This window comes from Triticum aestivum, chromosome 5B (genome assembly GCF_018294505.1).
Source record: "Triticum aestivum cultivar Chinese Spring chromosome 5B, IWGSC CS RefSeq v2.1, whole genome shotgun sequence".
In the NCBI taxonomy this organism is placed as follows: Eukaryota; Viridiplantae; Streptophyta; class Magnoliopsida; order Poales; family Poaceae; genus Triticum; species Triticum aestivum.
In genome coordinates this window covers 329,108,760-329,124,650 of record NC_057807.1, presented here as the reverse complement: position 1 = coordinate 329,124,650, position 15,891 = coordinate 329,108,760, and the positions used below count along the sequence as shown (strand labels likewise).

Here is a 15,891-nt window from a genome sequence, read left to right as displayed (position 1 = left end):
CCGGATTACCATTGAACCCCTGGGAGATAGGCCTATATAAACCCCCAGGCTCACCCACGCAAAGGGTTCAGAATCCCAGTCAGCTTACACACACATAGAGAGAAATGAGACAAAGCTAGCCTTGCCTTTCTTCCTCCTCTAGCCGAAACAGCTCAAGGAGCACTCTTGTAGTTACTCTATTGACGATAGTCATCATGCGGAGACCCCGCAAAGCAGGACTAGGGTTGTTATCTCCACGGAGATCCACGAACCTGAGTAAGACTTGTAGGCGTTCGAGGTCTCGCTCACTCCCGCTTCTAGAGCCCGACAACGTACTCCTGTTCCCATCCATGATAAGCCACCCCTTACATATGTCGCGAGAATACCACGACACTCGTGGACTCTCGGGCTTTGTGACCGACATTAATGTTTTTATTTTTATTTTTCAAAATGTTTGCGTTATGGTTTTTCTCGTGCGACCTGAAAAATGGGTCGGGCAACGTTGGGCGCAAGCGCATACCCAAACGCGAAAGTGAACATGGGTATTCGCCGAACGGATCCAAACGGAGAAAATTACCGTTTGTTTGAGACGATGTGTTGGAGTTGCTCTTAGAGCTGTGGCAAATCTAGAACAAGAGAGGATAATTCATTCAAAATGGGTAGTAAGACTAGCCACAGTGGGAGTAACTTCAGCAGTAACATCGAGTCCAACTCAGCAAATTTGCTTATGTGACAATGAATTAATGAGGAGAGAGGTAGTTACAATAACTTAGCTAGTTACTGTAACATCACATGTCCCAATGCAATATGAGTCTATAACCTACTCCCTCCGTCTATGTGTGTAAGTCATCTTACGAAAATCAAATAATCCCAAAACACTTAGGCGCGGTGCATTAACTTCTACCTCGTTTGTTGTTTCTTGACATATCAACCAATAAGAAATGAGAGTGTGCATGCTTTTAATGACTTGGACTATCAAACACGACATGCAGTGGTTAGTTCATTGCATGCAATACTATTAGTTAGCAAATAATCATTAATGTCTCTCATTTTTCCCTTCTTCTTGGTTACGGTGCTCAGCCTAAAATGACTTACTCACCTAGACGGAGGGAGTACTGTATGATAGATTTACCAACGCTGAACATCTAAAAATGGATTTACTACCGACGATGGCACGCTAGTCCAAGAGTGTTAAATAGTGTATGCACTGTGGCTAGTCTAAAACCATTTGCTGTGGTCGTTCTCGCACGGCGGCACGCGCCCCATAGCAGCAGTCAACAAAGGTTGTCGTCTCGAGTATCTGGACAGGCCTCAACTCTCAAGCGTTTGTCTGGGCCCACACCGCCGCCCACCACAGCACTACCAGACGGTTTCATATACAGCAGTGTAGAGTAAGATTCAAAATCATTTGAAAAGCAAAATTCTCCTCTCGACTTTATACTCGTCAAAAACAAAAGGACAAAGCAAGCACTAATAATCCCCTCACCAACCCTCGTCTCCTCTTCTTCTTTTCCAGCCCCGCAATCCATCCGTCGCGCGGCCCACCGTCGCCGGCGGCGCGGAACACCGTCTTCTCCCCGGCATCCTCCAGGGCGGAGCGCTGGAGATCCGACTCCGCTCGGTTCCTTCTCTCGTCGGTAAGGAACGCTGTCCTGATTCTTCCTCGAGTTTGGATTTATTTTTGTTCCGGAGTATCGTGTCTTTCCTTCGCTGCACCCGGGGGCAATCCACCCGAATCCCCTCCTTCTTTTCCTTTATTCTATCTACTTGTTTATTATCCCCGCTGCGAGTGTGCTGCTGCTTCAGAAATCCAGTCCACCCGCTCCATGGTTTCGGTTAGGTTCGTACTGTGCAGGGCGCAGAATCGGGTCCCTGCTAACCGCGTCAACAGGGTTTGGTGCCAAACATTGATACGGCCGTCCCCTAGAGGCTAAGAGTCAAGCGGCAGGGGGCAAACAACCACTCCACCGACGGACCATCTTTAAAGAGGTACTACCAGCAATAGATAGATAGCTGCTCTAGGCCGTACCCATTCAATCTTTACTGCCAGTTGGCTTGAAAATTTCGACGTCGAGCCAAACGTTTCCAGTGTTTTAAGGGTCAAGTGGTCGAATCAGCCGAACGAGTTTTGGCTATTAGCTTCGAAGCTGGCCTGTTTCAGGACTAAAGCAAGGGTCGGCATTATTTGTTCTGTGACTTGGGAGTTTTGGTTACGGTGAGGCTTCCGCAGTTCTATCCAGCGATTGGCCCTGTGTTTTCTGAGTTTCCGAGGTGCGCACAGTGTGTTGATTGTCAGGGTACCTAAGAGCTCACAGTATTGTTTTGTTCATACATGATTCAGTTTACTCCTTGGGTGGGTTTGTCAGCTTCAATTAGTTGGATTTTCACCATAAATTCGTTTAGTTGTTTGGTACAAGGAAAATTCCCATGTTGTTCCGGTTTATTTGACCGTGTTTAGTACTTCAATCTTTGCAGTCTTTCATGTATAGTGATGGTGATACTGACGGTCAGATCTTTACAAGTTATATTTAAAGTCTCCTTTCACTATTTTCTGGCTACTCCATAGTATCTTGCATTCTTAAACCTTTTCTCAAGTGATGGAAGAAATAAAGCCAAAATTTACATTGATAGCAGAACACTGATGCTGCCTGTACCATTGTTGTTATGTTCAAACCTTTGTGATTGCATATGAATATTCCAGCTCCGCTTTCTTCCATATGAAAAGTATTTTAATACTTTGAGTAATTTCCAGCACCTAAATCAGGAATATATATTCCTAGAAGACTAGAACTGCAATGTTAGCCCTACCAAGCCCTTCTTGTTTCTGCAATCCTTAATATGATCAGAGTAGCTTGTCTATACCAGGATTCAATTCTAGTCTATATTACAATATCCCCGTTTTCTCCATTGCTAGTTTGCGTTCATCCTTTCTGTCATATTTTTATAGATCATGCAGGCCTTTCTATTCTTTTGTGATGTGAAGTCATATAGGAAACTATCAACTGTTTAGGAACCAGTTACATAAAGAGAATAATTGTATGAAATAATAAATACAACAAGACAGGATTATGAGTAGAAATAATTTGTAACTTAGATGTGGGCCAGTAAGTTGCTGCTGACATCTCTAAAAGAATTCCAAGCCATTTAGTTTCTATCAATTGAATGACATCTTAAGTTTTGCATATTCTTTCACACAATTGTAGACTTGTACTGCTACTTATTTGAGCTTAGCGATTTAAAATATATTTATGGTCTCCTGAGTTCCTTATTGGTTAGAAGAATCAAGAGTGAAATTTATATGTCAAACGCTATCACTGCTTGATGTTGATTTCATCTGTTATCTATGGGACATGATAATATTTTAGAGAATAGGCTTTCATCCTGTTTTAGGCCGAAGGATACATGGTGTTGAGGCAACCCTCTTTCAAAGCAGATCAAAGAAAACCATGCTAAACAAAGCGAGCACAGCAAACAATACAGAATGAACACCATCCCCCTAGCCTCGAAACGTTACGAGGAGTGCACTACTGGATTATGCCAGCTTGCTGCCGAGCAAAAGCACAGGAGCTGCATAGCCACAACGAGAAGTACAAGAAGGAGCCGACCACAAGCGAACCGACATCCCCTGGATAAAATCACTGGACTATGACGCAATGCTCTATCAAACTTGCTCCGGACGGAGGAGCGCGACCCTGCGAGCGAGCAGAAGGGACTGGGGCAACTGCCGATGTTGTCACATGAAGAGACGGCACAACGGAGCCACCATCACCTCGAACCGAAGATGCTCCAAGTCACCATCCATGCCTGCCGAAGAAGCCATCACACCACAGCCAGAAGGTGGGATCTTTGGTGGCATACCAGGAGGGGTAACGCCGCGTCGCGCTGCCGCCAAGTCTGACAAGATGGACATGGGTTGTCACCTGGGACTCTGAAAGGGGATGGAGGAACTGCGGTGAAGCCCCCAAGAGGGACGCAACACCCAAAGGCCTAGCTTTCACCGTCATACTGTGCCGACCTTGTTAGGACCACCCACTGCCCACATGGACAAGCAAAGCAGCCAATACCGCCGCCACCAGGGAGCAGTTTGCGCAGCCTGCCTTCCAGGGCCGCCGCCCTGGTGTCTGGCCCTGCAAGAGGGGTGCACCAGGAGGGAACCTCACTGCCACTGTTACCAAGAGCCACGCGGGCCAGCCTTCGAGTTGCTCTCGAGAGGCTGGGGCTAGGGTTTGGGTCGCCCTCGCGTTGCTCTAGAGAGAGTGACGCGAGGGCCAGTTTTCCACCATCCCACTTATCCTGGAACTTAATAATTATGTTAGTTGCCCAGACTTGTTATGTTGTCTTTTTTTTTTCTGCAGGTGACTTGTTATGTTGTCAGCTCTCCAGATTCCTGGACTAGGATTAGCATTTTCTAATTATCACCTTCATTGGAGGTCGATGGATGTCCCAAGCCCCTATCAACATTGAACTCTTGTTTTGTTGACTTAACAATGATTACAATGGGAGGGATGCAACCTTACTGTTTAGTTGGCAGCAACAGATTAGACGTTCCTGGTATTTAATTACATTTCTGATTATTGTGAATTTTTACCCAAATCTCAGAGGTTTCAGGGTTTTGTTGACATTCCATAAGTTGGATATTTAATTGTTTGTTAGTGATCATCAATATTAGTAGACTAACCGACCTTGTACTGATTTTTTTTGGAACATGCTACTTTCCTGGAAATATTCATTATGGTATGCCTGCACGCCTCAGTGTAATGTGATGTTTTGCAAGTTGTAGCCAGCACTCTAAATTGATATAACTAAGTCCTAGATAAATCATGTTGAATTGTTTATACCGGCCCTCTGAAGTGGCTCTATGTCAGGAATTTGACTTGGTCTTCATGCTTCCTAGGGTAGAACCTTTGGGTTTGTGATGTTTACTACGAGAACAAACTTTTTATCTATTGTGGTTTGTAGTTATAGCCTGCATATTTTGCCCAGGTGATAAATCATGCTGATAACGGCTTTCTCATAATTGTTTAATTACTTCAAATTTGATCGGGCGAGGATTTTCATGCTCGCTACAGTGGGCTCTTTGGGCTGTCATGTTTTTGATTTGATATTCCTTAATCACTGTGTTTATGCGTAAAATAGTACTCCCTCTGTAAGGAAATATAAGAGCGCTTAGATCATTACTTTAGTGATCTAAAAGCTCTTATATTTCTTTACGGAGGGAGTATTACAGTATTGCTAGTTTTATATGAGACGCTAATGTTTGATAATTGGAAACTATAGCCTATAAATATAATCATTTTCCAGTCAAGCTCGCAACTTATTTGGAATTGCAGGAGCACTATTTGCTTTGATTAAACTGACGAAATAAAGGGATAGATAATTATCTACAAAAAGTCAGTCAAACAGAGTAACACTGTCTTCATTTGGAATGCTACAATTGCAAGTATTTGTGCTCCTGTTTTTGTTATTAATTCTTTTTTATTTTTTATCTTCTATTTCATTAATCATAGCTGCATTACATCCAGTCTATCTTGTAATTATTGCAACTTTACTGACCAATTATTTGTCTTGCTCCCTTTGTTTTATATAGGACATAATGGCGGATATCCAGTTAGGATGTTACACTATAAAGTCCCATGGAGCCAAAGTGGCTAGACTCCACATGTATGACTGGATAATACTTCTCCTCCTTGCTGTCATAGATGGACTGTTGAATATAATTGAGCCTTTTCACCGCTTCATTGGGAAGGACATGATGACTGACTTGAGATATCCATTAAAGGGCAATACTGTGCCCTTTTGGGCTGTTCCGGTGTGTTCTTGTGCTGCTAATTTTGAACTTGCATCACATTTTGTGTGCCATTCAAAAGATACTTCCAATTTTGTAACTCAACTGATTTGCAGCTCATTGGAATTGTCTTGCCATGTGTCATCTTTGGTGGAATTTACTTCAAGAAGAAGAATATCTATGATTTGCACCATGGCATACTGGGTATTTACATATTCTTGGTCATGAATATGTTTATATTGTATGTACAAGAAATAATGAAACACATATATTTTTGTAGGTATTCTTTATTCGGTGCTCATAACTGCGGTGATTACTGATGCAATTAAGGATGGAGTTGGCCGACCACGTCCTGATTTCTTCTGGCGCTGTTTCCCAGATGGAAAGGATGTAAGATTACTAGCCGGGAACTCCACTTTTTCCAGCCACAAGTTCATCTTTGTTGACCTGCCCACTGTTCAATTGCTCTTATCATGTATGGAGTCCAAATTGACCAAAACTCATCGAAGGACTCTGTTTTCAGCTTTATGATAATGTCACTACTGGCGTTCTGTGCCATGGAGAGAAGAGTGTCATCAAAGAAGGTCACAAGAGCTTCCCAAGTGGACACTCATCATGTAAGTAATGACATGAATACTTAATAATACCTAATATTTCTTTTGGTAATGTTAGAGTTATATTCTAGCCTATATATTTTCCCGGTTGTATGAGGGGTTATTGCTGTCAGGCATTTGTTGCTCAGCTATGCCTGAGGCATTCTTTCTTTAAAACTCCATTACATACTTGAAGTCATTTTTTACACCCTTGTGATAATCCTTATGACACAGTCCGTGCTGGGACCTGGGTTGGGCTGCTTCTGGCAGTCATGGAGCCAGGGGAGCTCTGACAGGTGGCTAGGCCACAATTGGGCATGAGACAGCCTGGTGCATTGGCTACTTTGGTGTGATGTCAGTGAACCAGGAAGTGGCAGGCACGAAAGTGCAGTGGTGTGCCGCCTTCCAGTTTAGATGCTTGGTTGCTGCTTAGTGTAGGAGTAGTTGTGTGAAGTAGTTTGATTAGACAATGCACATCAGTCATGTGTTTGATTAGAGACCCCACAAAATTGGCCTAGCCTTAGCCTTGTCTCAAGGGTATGGTGAAATGCAAGTCCAGGCAGAAGCATTTCTTCTAACGCTGCGTTTGGATGTCTGTATTGGAGGGCTCCGTATTGAATTGGTTGGAATACCAATTCAACAAGGAAACTGAAATCGGCATGAATACGAATTCATCTGTTTGGTTGGTCACTGAATTGGCTTATGAAATGCTAGTGAGGTTTCAATACCAAATCATGTTTGGATGACTCGGTATTGAAATTGCATATTTACATGAGTGTGAATATGCTTTCATACAAGAATCAGACCATACACATAAAACCCCAAATTCGTCCATATACATATGAATCTTTTTTTTTTGCATCGAATATACATATGAATCTGACTATACACATGAAACATCAAATTTATCCATATACATATGATGAATCTGACCATACATATGAAACATCAAATTCGTGCATACACATGAATCTGAACATACAACTATCTCTGGTTCAGTGAGATAACCAGAGATATTTTAGGACAAAGGCAAGGGAGTGCCATGGGGCGGCTGTACTAGTGATGTTCTGGTGGATGTACGACCATCACCTACAAGAGAGATTGAGAGATTGAGGGTTCAGAGCGGGCCATGGGGCGGCCGTTCATCCAGCCAGACGAGCGACGCCGACGCATCCAGGGACGATGCCAGAACCAGGAGGCATGACCCAGGCGGCAGCGAATGGAGAGGGTGCTGGCGACGCGCCGGGCAGGGAAGGGAGAAGGTCGTCGGCGCATCCAGGGAGGAGCAGCGACCGGGGATGGGGGAGGCAACCGCAACCTGGTAGGAGGAGGACCGACGGAGATGGGGAGGAAGGGCGAACTGGGAGGACGAGGAACAGACGGGGACGGGGGAGATGTAGGAGGAGGGGGCCGGAGAGGGAACATGCCTGGACGCCGGCGAGGTCCGGCGCCGCCGCCCGCTCTGCGTTTTCTCCTTATCTGTTCGAGCGGGGGAAACAGGAAAGGGGCGTGAGGGCCGAAGCTGTACGTTTTGCAGGATTTCTCGATTCAGCGCAATTCGGAGCGGCAAACCTCTGTATTGCGGATGGGCACTTCCTGTGGGAGTGAAAAAGTTTTTAGGCCAATTCAATATCTGAGGTCGGGTACGTCAAGGCGCAGTCTTTCATTAGGCACATCTAGCATCTATGGCAGTGCTGTTACAATTCTGTCAAATAGGTCATGGTTTGATCATCTAATAACTGTGTTCTCTTTCACCTTGTGTTAATCTATTCCAGGGTCTTTTGCCGGCCTAGGCTTCCTTACGTGGTACTTGACTGGGAAAATCGCAGTTTTTGACCGTAAAGGTCATATTGCAAAGCTTTGTATTATTGTTCTGCCTCTACTTACTGCTGCACTTGTTGCTGTTTCTCGAGTGGATGACTACTGGCATCACTGGCAAGATGTGGTTGCAGGAGCTGTTCTAGGTTTGCCATTTTCGTAGTTCTGTAAATTCATATAGGTGACCTTCTATATTTTTCTAAATATGCATATAATTATTTTCTTTTTCTGTTGTTCCCTGTTCCCTTTGCAGGTCTCACAGTGGCTTCATTTTGTTACCTGCAATTTTTCCCATATCCTTATGATGCAGATGGTGCCCCCTTTTACCTGTTTTATCACCTATCGACTTTCCATGTTTTGCAGTGATAACAGTAGCAATTTGCATTGCAGGACTGTGGCCTCATGCATACACGCTCCAGCTAGCCGAGGCACGCAACAGTGGCATTGCAAACTCCTTCAGCTTGCGACCACCCACGGAGACTGAAGAAGGGGAAGGTCAGGGCGGGATCGCCCTAAGAGACACGAGTCCTATTCTTGACACCATGGAGTCTGGCAGGAGATACGGAAACTAAGGAGGACTGGATCAGACGACTACCTGAAGTACCATGATCGTCCTGACCTTCCTCATGGGCTTGTTTTCGACGCACATGGCAGGGCAGAGCTGTTTTCTCCTGCACAGTTTGGTGTATTGTAGAGCTGTCGTTTCGTGAACCTCTGTATGGGTTTTCAGTGTTTAATAGAGGTTTGGTTTGTGTTAACTGGATAGTTAGCCTCGTAAGGATCAGCTGTACATTACCTAGTGGAGTGCTTTGTCGTCCACGCCGGTGAACATGTTGCATTATTTCTTGCTCTCTCTGCCCCCTGAGCCCCTGAGGATGGTTGTTGATCTTCTTGCTCTTGAGCAAGCAGTATGTATACATAGTTGACTTGCTACGCGAAGTCTGAAGTTTGGTTGTCTGCACGGTGATGAAGCCAGAAGCAAAGACTTGCTGGCTGCTAAGCTGGTCGAACCACATTGCAAAGCTGTAATCGGGTAAAGTTCCATTACATGTTGTTCTTAAGAAGTAGGGCCTGGAACCACATTCAGTTCACATGGATGACATTATATTCAACTCGAGTGTGTGCCTTGGTGTTCTTTTTATATATTTTTTTTGGCAAGCGAGTACCTTTTTTCAGTCCAAGTCGCCAAGCCAAGCATTTGGGAGTTTCGTGCTTTGAGTGACGAGAGAATGTGATGCTGCTTTCGTATTATCTTGCATTAATCATTGATTTTGGCATCCATATATAGCGACTAGACCAGAGAGAGCAATTATCATAACATTCCATACGGGGAGGGCATATAACATGGGGAACACATCTGGCAAGCTCTCCTGCCTTGGCGATTTACGGCTCAGCTGCTGTGGCGAGAAGCCATCTTCTCCGGTGCCGGTGCCGGAGGTGGCGCCGGTGCCAGCTGAGAGCTATCCACCACCACCAGCGACGGCTGCTCCTGTCCCTCCTCATGCTTCTCCAGGTCCAGGGTATGCCAACGTACACGACCAGGGCAAGTAGCCACAGGAATATGCACAGATCGCGTCGCGGTGGAATACACGACTCTCTGTCTTTTGTTGTTTGTGTGGCAAAGCAACAGAATGCTTTTCTGGTGTAGCGGAGAAGTTGTTTATATTGCTTGTCTGTAATGTACTCCGATCAGTCCATCAGGTAATGCCCGTACAGTTGATAAATAACTGCAAGTGTCATCCGCAACAATTACAAATATGACATATTTGGCTTGAATGCGTTCGTGTTTTATTTTTTGGCTTGTTAGATAATCTTGTTATAGAACTCTACGCAGGGGGTCATCTGTATGATAGGGTACATATTTTGTATTGAACTAGCAAAAGGACCCGTGCGTTACAACGGATTTTTTTTTCATAATCTCGAATGGCCATGGCCACATTTTGCTGCATCACTGAGATACACTATCACTCTCAATTTCGTGAAATCATGAACATTTTTTTAAACTTGTGCATATTTTTGAAATCATGAACATTTTTCAAATTCATGAACACTTTAACAAATTTTTGAACATTTTTTAAAATCAAGAATATTTTCTGAATTCATGAACATTTTATACTATTTGCAATCAATTTTTGTAAATTGTAAACATTTTTTAAAACAAATTTCTTGAATCGGCGAACATTTCTACAATCGACCAACATTTTTTTTTTGGAAATTGGTGGAACAATTTTTGAAATTCACGAATATTTTTTTTGATTTAGTGAACAATTTTTTTGAAATGCATGATCATTTTTTGAATCCACAAACATTTTATGAATGAATAAACTATTTTGTAAGTCATGAACAATTTTTGAGAAGAACATTTTATGAATTAATAAACTATTTGTAAGTCAACTCGAGATTACATAGTTTATCCACATAATCTACGAGTGGCTTGCAAATCAAACTGGTTGAATCAAACCTACACAACCATTATTAGTTGTGTTGCTTAGAAACAGGTGTCAAACACTTCATAGAAAATGAACATGCCCGAATATAGTTGTGTTAGAACGAAGTGATGGAAACTCAAGGGGGAGCAGCTCGTGCCCTTAAGGAGAGGCTTATTAAGGAGTGCCCTTGGGAGGAAGAAGGTGATGCAAACAATACGTGGATTAATATGTGAAGGAAGGTGACTTCAAAGGAGTTTAGAGTGACTAGGGAAAGTAGAAGCGAAGCTAAAGATACATGTTGGTGGAAAGATGATGTCCATAAGGCTATTAAGGAGAAGAAAGAATGTTTCACATGCCTACACCTAGATGAGAGTGTAGACAATATAGAAAAATACAAGGTGGCAAAGAAGACATCAAAGTGAGTTGTGTGTGAAGCAAGGGGTCAGGCGCATGATGACCTCTACCAGAGTTTAGACACTAAGGAACACGGTTTACTAGCACATAATCAGCTTTCGGAGTAGTTTTGGTACATGGGCAGCTAGTGGTTCCTCAAACTGGCCCAAAGCATGTGCTAATACTCGACATATGGAGGCGATTTTGAAAGCCACCTCCAATTTCTTACCGCCAGAAGCGGTTTCCGCACGCAGAATTGCCTCCACCTTCTGTCACGCTGATGGAGCTAAATCTGGCATATCTCAAGGTAGGGATCCTAAGTTAGGCGCCTTGAAACGATAGTAACTGGGACAAATGCTTTTTCTTAGATTCAGGCTCTTCGAGGGGATAATACCCTATGTCATGCTCGTGTTGTGGTTGAAGGAAATATGCCCTAGAGGCAATAATAAAGTTATTATTTATTTCCTTATATCATGATAAATGTTTATTATTCATGCTAGAATTGTATTAACCGGAAACATAATACATGTGTGAATACATAGACAAACATAGTGTCACTAGTATGCCTCTACTTGACTAGCTCGTTAATCAAAGATGGTTAAGTTTCCTAACCATAGACATGAGTTGTCATTTGATTAATGGGATCACATCATTAGGAGAATTATGTGATTGACATGACCCATTCCGTTAGCCTAGCACTTGATCGTTTAGTATGTTGCTATTGCTTTCTTCATGACTTATACATATTCCTGTAACTATGAGATTATGCAACCCCCGTTTGCCGGAGAAACACTTTGGGTGCTACCAAAGGTCACAACGTAACTGGGTGATTATAAAGGAGTACTACAAGTGTCTCCAAAGGTACATGTTGTTGGAAATATGCCCTAGAGGCAATAATAAATTGATTATTATTATATTTCCTTGTTCATGATAATCGTTTATTATCCATGCTAGAATTGTATTGATAGGAAACTCAGATACATGTGTGGATACATAGACAACACCATGTCCCTAGTAAGCCTCTAGTTGACTAGCTCGTTAATCAATAGATGGTTACGGTTTCCTGACCATGGACATTGGATGTCGGTGATAACGGGATCACATCATTAGGAGAATGATGTGATGGACAAGACCCAATCCTAAGCCTAGCACAAGATCATGTAGTTCGTATGCTAAAGCTTTTCTAATGTCAAGTATCATTTCCTTAGACCATGAGATTGTGCAACTCCCGGATACCGTAGGAGTGCTTTGGGTGTGCCAAACGTCACAACGTAACTGGGTGGCTATAAAGGTACACTACGGGTATCTCTGAAAGTGTCTGTTGGGTTGGCACGAATCGAGATTGGGATTTTGTCACTCCGTGTAAACGGAGAGGTATCTCTGGGCCCACTCGGTAGGACATCATCATAATGTGCACAATGTGACCAAGGGGTTGATCACGGGATGATGTGTTACGGAACGAGTAAAGAGACTTGCCGGTAACGAGATTGAACAAGGTATCGGTATACCGACGATCGAATCTCGGGCAAGTACCATACCGCTAGACAAAGGGAATTGTATACGAGATTGATTGAGTCCTTGACATCGTGGTTCATCCGATGAGATCATCGTGGAACATGTGGGAGACAACATGGGTATCCAGATCCCGCTGTTGGTTATTGACCGGAGAACATCTCGGTCATGACTACATGTCTCCCGAACCCGTAGGGTCTACACACTTAAGGTTTGATGACGCTAGGGTTATAAAGGAAGTTTGTATGTGGTAACCGAATGTTGTTCGGAGTCCCGGATGAGATCCCGGACGTCACGAGGAGTTCCGGAATGGTCCGGAGGTAAAGATTTATATATAAGAAGTCCTGTTTCGGCCATCGGGACAAGTTTCGGGGTCATCGGTATTGTACCGGGACCAGCGGAAGGGTCCCGGGGGCCCACCGGGTGGGGCCACCTGCCCCGGGGGCCACATGGGCTGTAGGGGGTGCGCCTTGTCCTACATGGGCCAAGGGCACCAGCCCCTAGAGGCCCATGCGCCAAGATATAGGAAAAAGGGGAGAGTCCTAAAAGGGGAAGGCACCTCCGAGGTGCCTTGGGGAGGATGAACTCCTCCCCCCCTCTTAGCCGCACCCCTTCCTTGGAGGAAGGGGCAAGGCTGCGCCTCCCCCTCTCCCTTGCCCCTATATATAGTGGAGGGGAGGGAGGGCATCCATACCTGAGCCCTTGGCGCCTCCCTCCCTCCCGTGACACCTCCTCCTCTCCCGTAGGTGCTTGGCGAAGCCCTGCAGGATTGCCACGCTCCTCCACCACCACCACGCCATTGTGCTGCTGCTGGATGGAGTCTTCCTCAACCTCTCCCTCTCTCCTTGCTGGATCAAGGCGTGGGAGACATCGTCGAGCTGTACGTGTGTTGAACGCGGAGGTGCCGTCCGTTTGGCACTAGGATCATCGGTGATCTGAATCACGACAAGTACGACTCCATCAACCCCGTTCACTTGAACGCTTCCGCTTAGCGATCTACAAGGGTATGTAGATGCACTCTCCTTTCTACTCGTTGCTGGTCTCTCCATAGATAGATCTTGGTGATACGTAGGAATTTTTTTTGAATTTCTGCTACGTTCCCCAACAGTGGCATCATGAGCTAGGTCTATTGCGTAGATTCTTTGCACGAGTAGAACACAAAGTAGTTGAGGGCGTCGATATTGTTCAATATGCTTGCCGTTACTAGTCTTATCTTGATTCGGCGGCATCGTGGGATGAAGCGGCCCGGACCAACCTTACACGTACGCTTACGTGAGACCGGTTCCACCGACAAACATGCACTAGTTGCATAAGGTGGCTGGCGGGTGTCTGTCTCTCCCACTTTAGTCGGATCGGATTCGATAAAAAGGGTCCTTATGAAGGGTAAATAGCAATTGGCATATCACGTTGTGGTTCATGCGTAGGTAAGAAACGTTCTTGCTAGAAACCCATAGCAGCCACGTAAAACATGCAAACAACAATTAGAGGACGTCTAACTTGTTTTTGCAGGGTATGCTATGTGATGTGATATGGCCAAAAAGGATGTGATGAATGATATATGTGATGTATGAGATTGATCATGTTCTTGTAATAGGAATCACGACTTGCATGTCGATGAGTATGACAACCGGCAGGAGCCATAGGAGTTGTCTTTATTTATTTGTGACCTGCGTGTCAACTTAAACGTCATGTAATTACTTTACTTTATTGCTAACCGTTAGCCATAGTAGTAGAAGTAATAGTTGGCGAGGCAACTTCATGAAGACATGATGATGGAGATCATGGTGTCATGCCGGTGACGATGACGATCATGGAGCCCCGAAGATGGAGATCAAAAGGAGCAAAGTGATGATGGCCATATCATGTCACTATTTGATTGCATGTGATGTTTATCATGTTTATACATCTTATTTGCTTAGAACGACGATAGTAAATAAGATGATCCCTTACAACAATTTCAAGAAGTGTTCTCCCCTAACTGTGCACCGTTGCGACAGTTCGTGTTTCGAAGCACCACGTGATGATCGGGTGTTAGATTATAACGTTCACATACAACGGGTGTAAGACAGATTTACACACGCGAAACACTTAGGGTTAACTTGACGAGCCTAGCATGTACAGACATGGCCTCGGAACACGGAGACCGAAAGGTCGAACATGAGTCGTATAGAAGATACGATCAACATGAAGATGTTCACCGATGATGACTAGTCCGTCTCACGTGATGATCGGACACGGCCTAGTTTGACTCGGATCATGTAATCACTTAGATGACTAGAGGGATGTCTATCTGAGTGGGAGTTCATAAGATGAACTTAATTATCCTGAACATAGTCAAAAGGTTTTTGCAAATTATGTCGTAGCTCACGCTATAGTTCTACTGTTTAGATATGTTCCTAGAGAAAAAAATTAGTTGAAAGTTGATAGTAGCAATTATGCGGACTAGGTCCGTAAACTGAGGATTGTCCTCATTGCTTCATAGAAGGCTTATGTCCTTAATGCACCGCTCAGTGTGCTGAACCTCGAACGTTGTCTATGGATGTTGCGAACATCTGACATACACATTTTGATAACTACGTGATAGTTCAGTTAAACGGTTTAGAGTTGAGGCACCAAAGACGTTTTTGAAACATCGCGAAACATATGAGATGTTTTGAGGGCTGAAATTGGGATTTCAGGCTCGTGCCCATGTCAAGAGGTATAAGACCTCCGATGACTTTCTTAACCTGCAAACTAAGGAGAAAAGCTCAATTGTTGAGCTTGTGCTCAGATTGTCTGAGTACAACAATCATTTGAATCGAGTGGGAGTTGATCTTCCAGATAAGACAGTGATGGTTCTCCAAAGTCATTGCCACCAAGCTGTTAGAGCTTCGTGATGAACTATAACATATAAGGGATAGATATGATGATCCTTGAGGTATTCGCGATGTTTGACACCGCGAAAGTAGAAATCAAGAAGGAGCATCAATTGTTGATGGTTGGTGAAACCACTAGTTTCAAGAAGGGCAAGGGCAAGAAGGGATACTTCATGAAACGGCAAATCAGCTGCTGCTCTAGTGAAGAAACCCAAGGTAAAACCCAAACCCGAGACTAAGTGCTTCTGTAATAAGGGGAACAACCACTAGAGCAGAATTACCCTAGATACTTGGTAGATGAGAAGGCTGGCAAAGTCGATAGAAGTATATTGGATATACATTATGTTAATGTGTACTTTACTAGTACTCCTAGTAGCACCAGGGTATTGGATAACGGTTCGGTTGCTAAGTGTTAGTAACTCGAAATAAAAGCTACGGAATAAACGGAGACTAGCTAAAGGTGAGCTGACGATATATGTTGGAAGTGTTTTAAAGTTTGATGTGATCTAACATCGCACGCTCCCTCT

At 44.0% G+C, this 15,891-nt stretch overlaps 1 protein-coding gene across 5 annotated transcripts; it reads left to right on the top strand.

The window, feature by feature from the left end:
• The first annotated feature begins 1,376 nt into the window (after positions 1-1,376).
• On the top strand, positions 1,377-9,020 carry LOC123111680 (lipid phosphate phosphatase 2). Of its 5 annotated transcripts, none has more exons than XM_044532521.1 (8): positions 1,377-1,616; positions 5,567-5,788; positions 5,881-5,968; positions 6,045-6,154; positions 6,288-6,381; positions 8,133-8,321; positions 8,429-8,488; positions 8,566-9,020. In XM_044532521.1, exons 2-8 carry the CDS (start codon positions 5,573-5,575, stop codon positions 8,745-8,747), a joined length of 939 nt encoding a protein of 312 aa, XP_044388456.1. In that variant the 5' UTR covers positions 1,377-1,616; positions 5,567-5,572; the 3' UTR covers positions 8,748-9,020. The 5 variants fall into 5 exon arrangements, with proteins under 5 accessions (XP_044388456.1, XP_044388458.1, XP_044388460.1 ...); XM_044532523.1 differs by lacking the exon at positions 1,377-1,616 and adding an exon at positions 1,666-1,968; XM_044532525.1 differs by lacking the exon at positions 1,377-1,616 and adding an exon at positions 1,966-2,194.
• Positions 9,021-15,891: the final 6,871 nt, after the last annotated feature.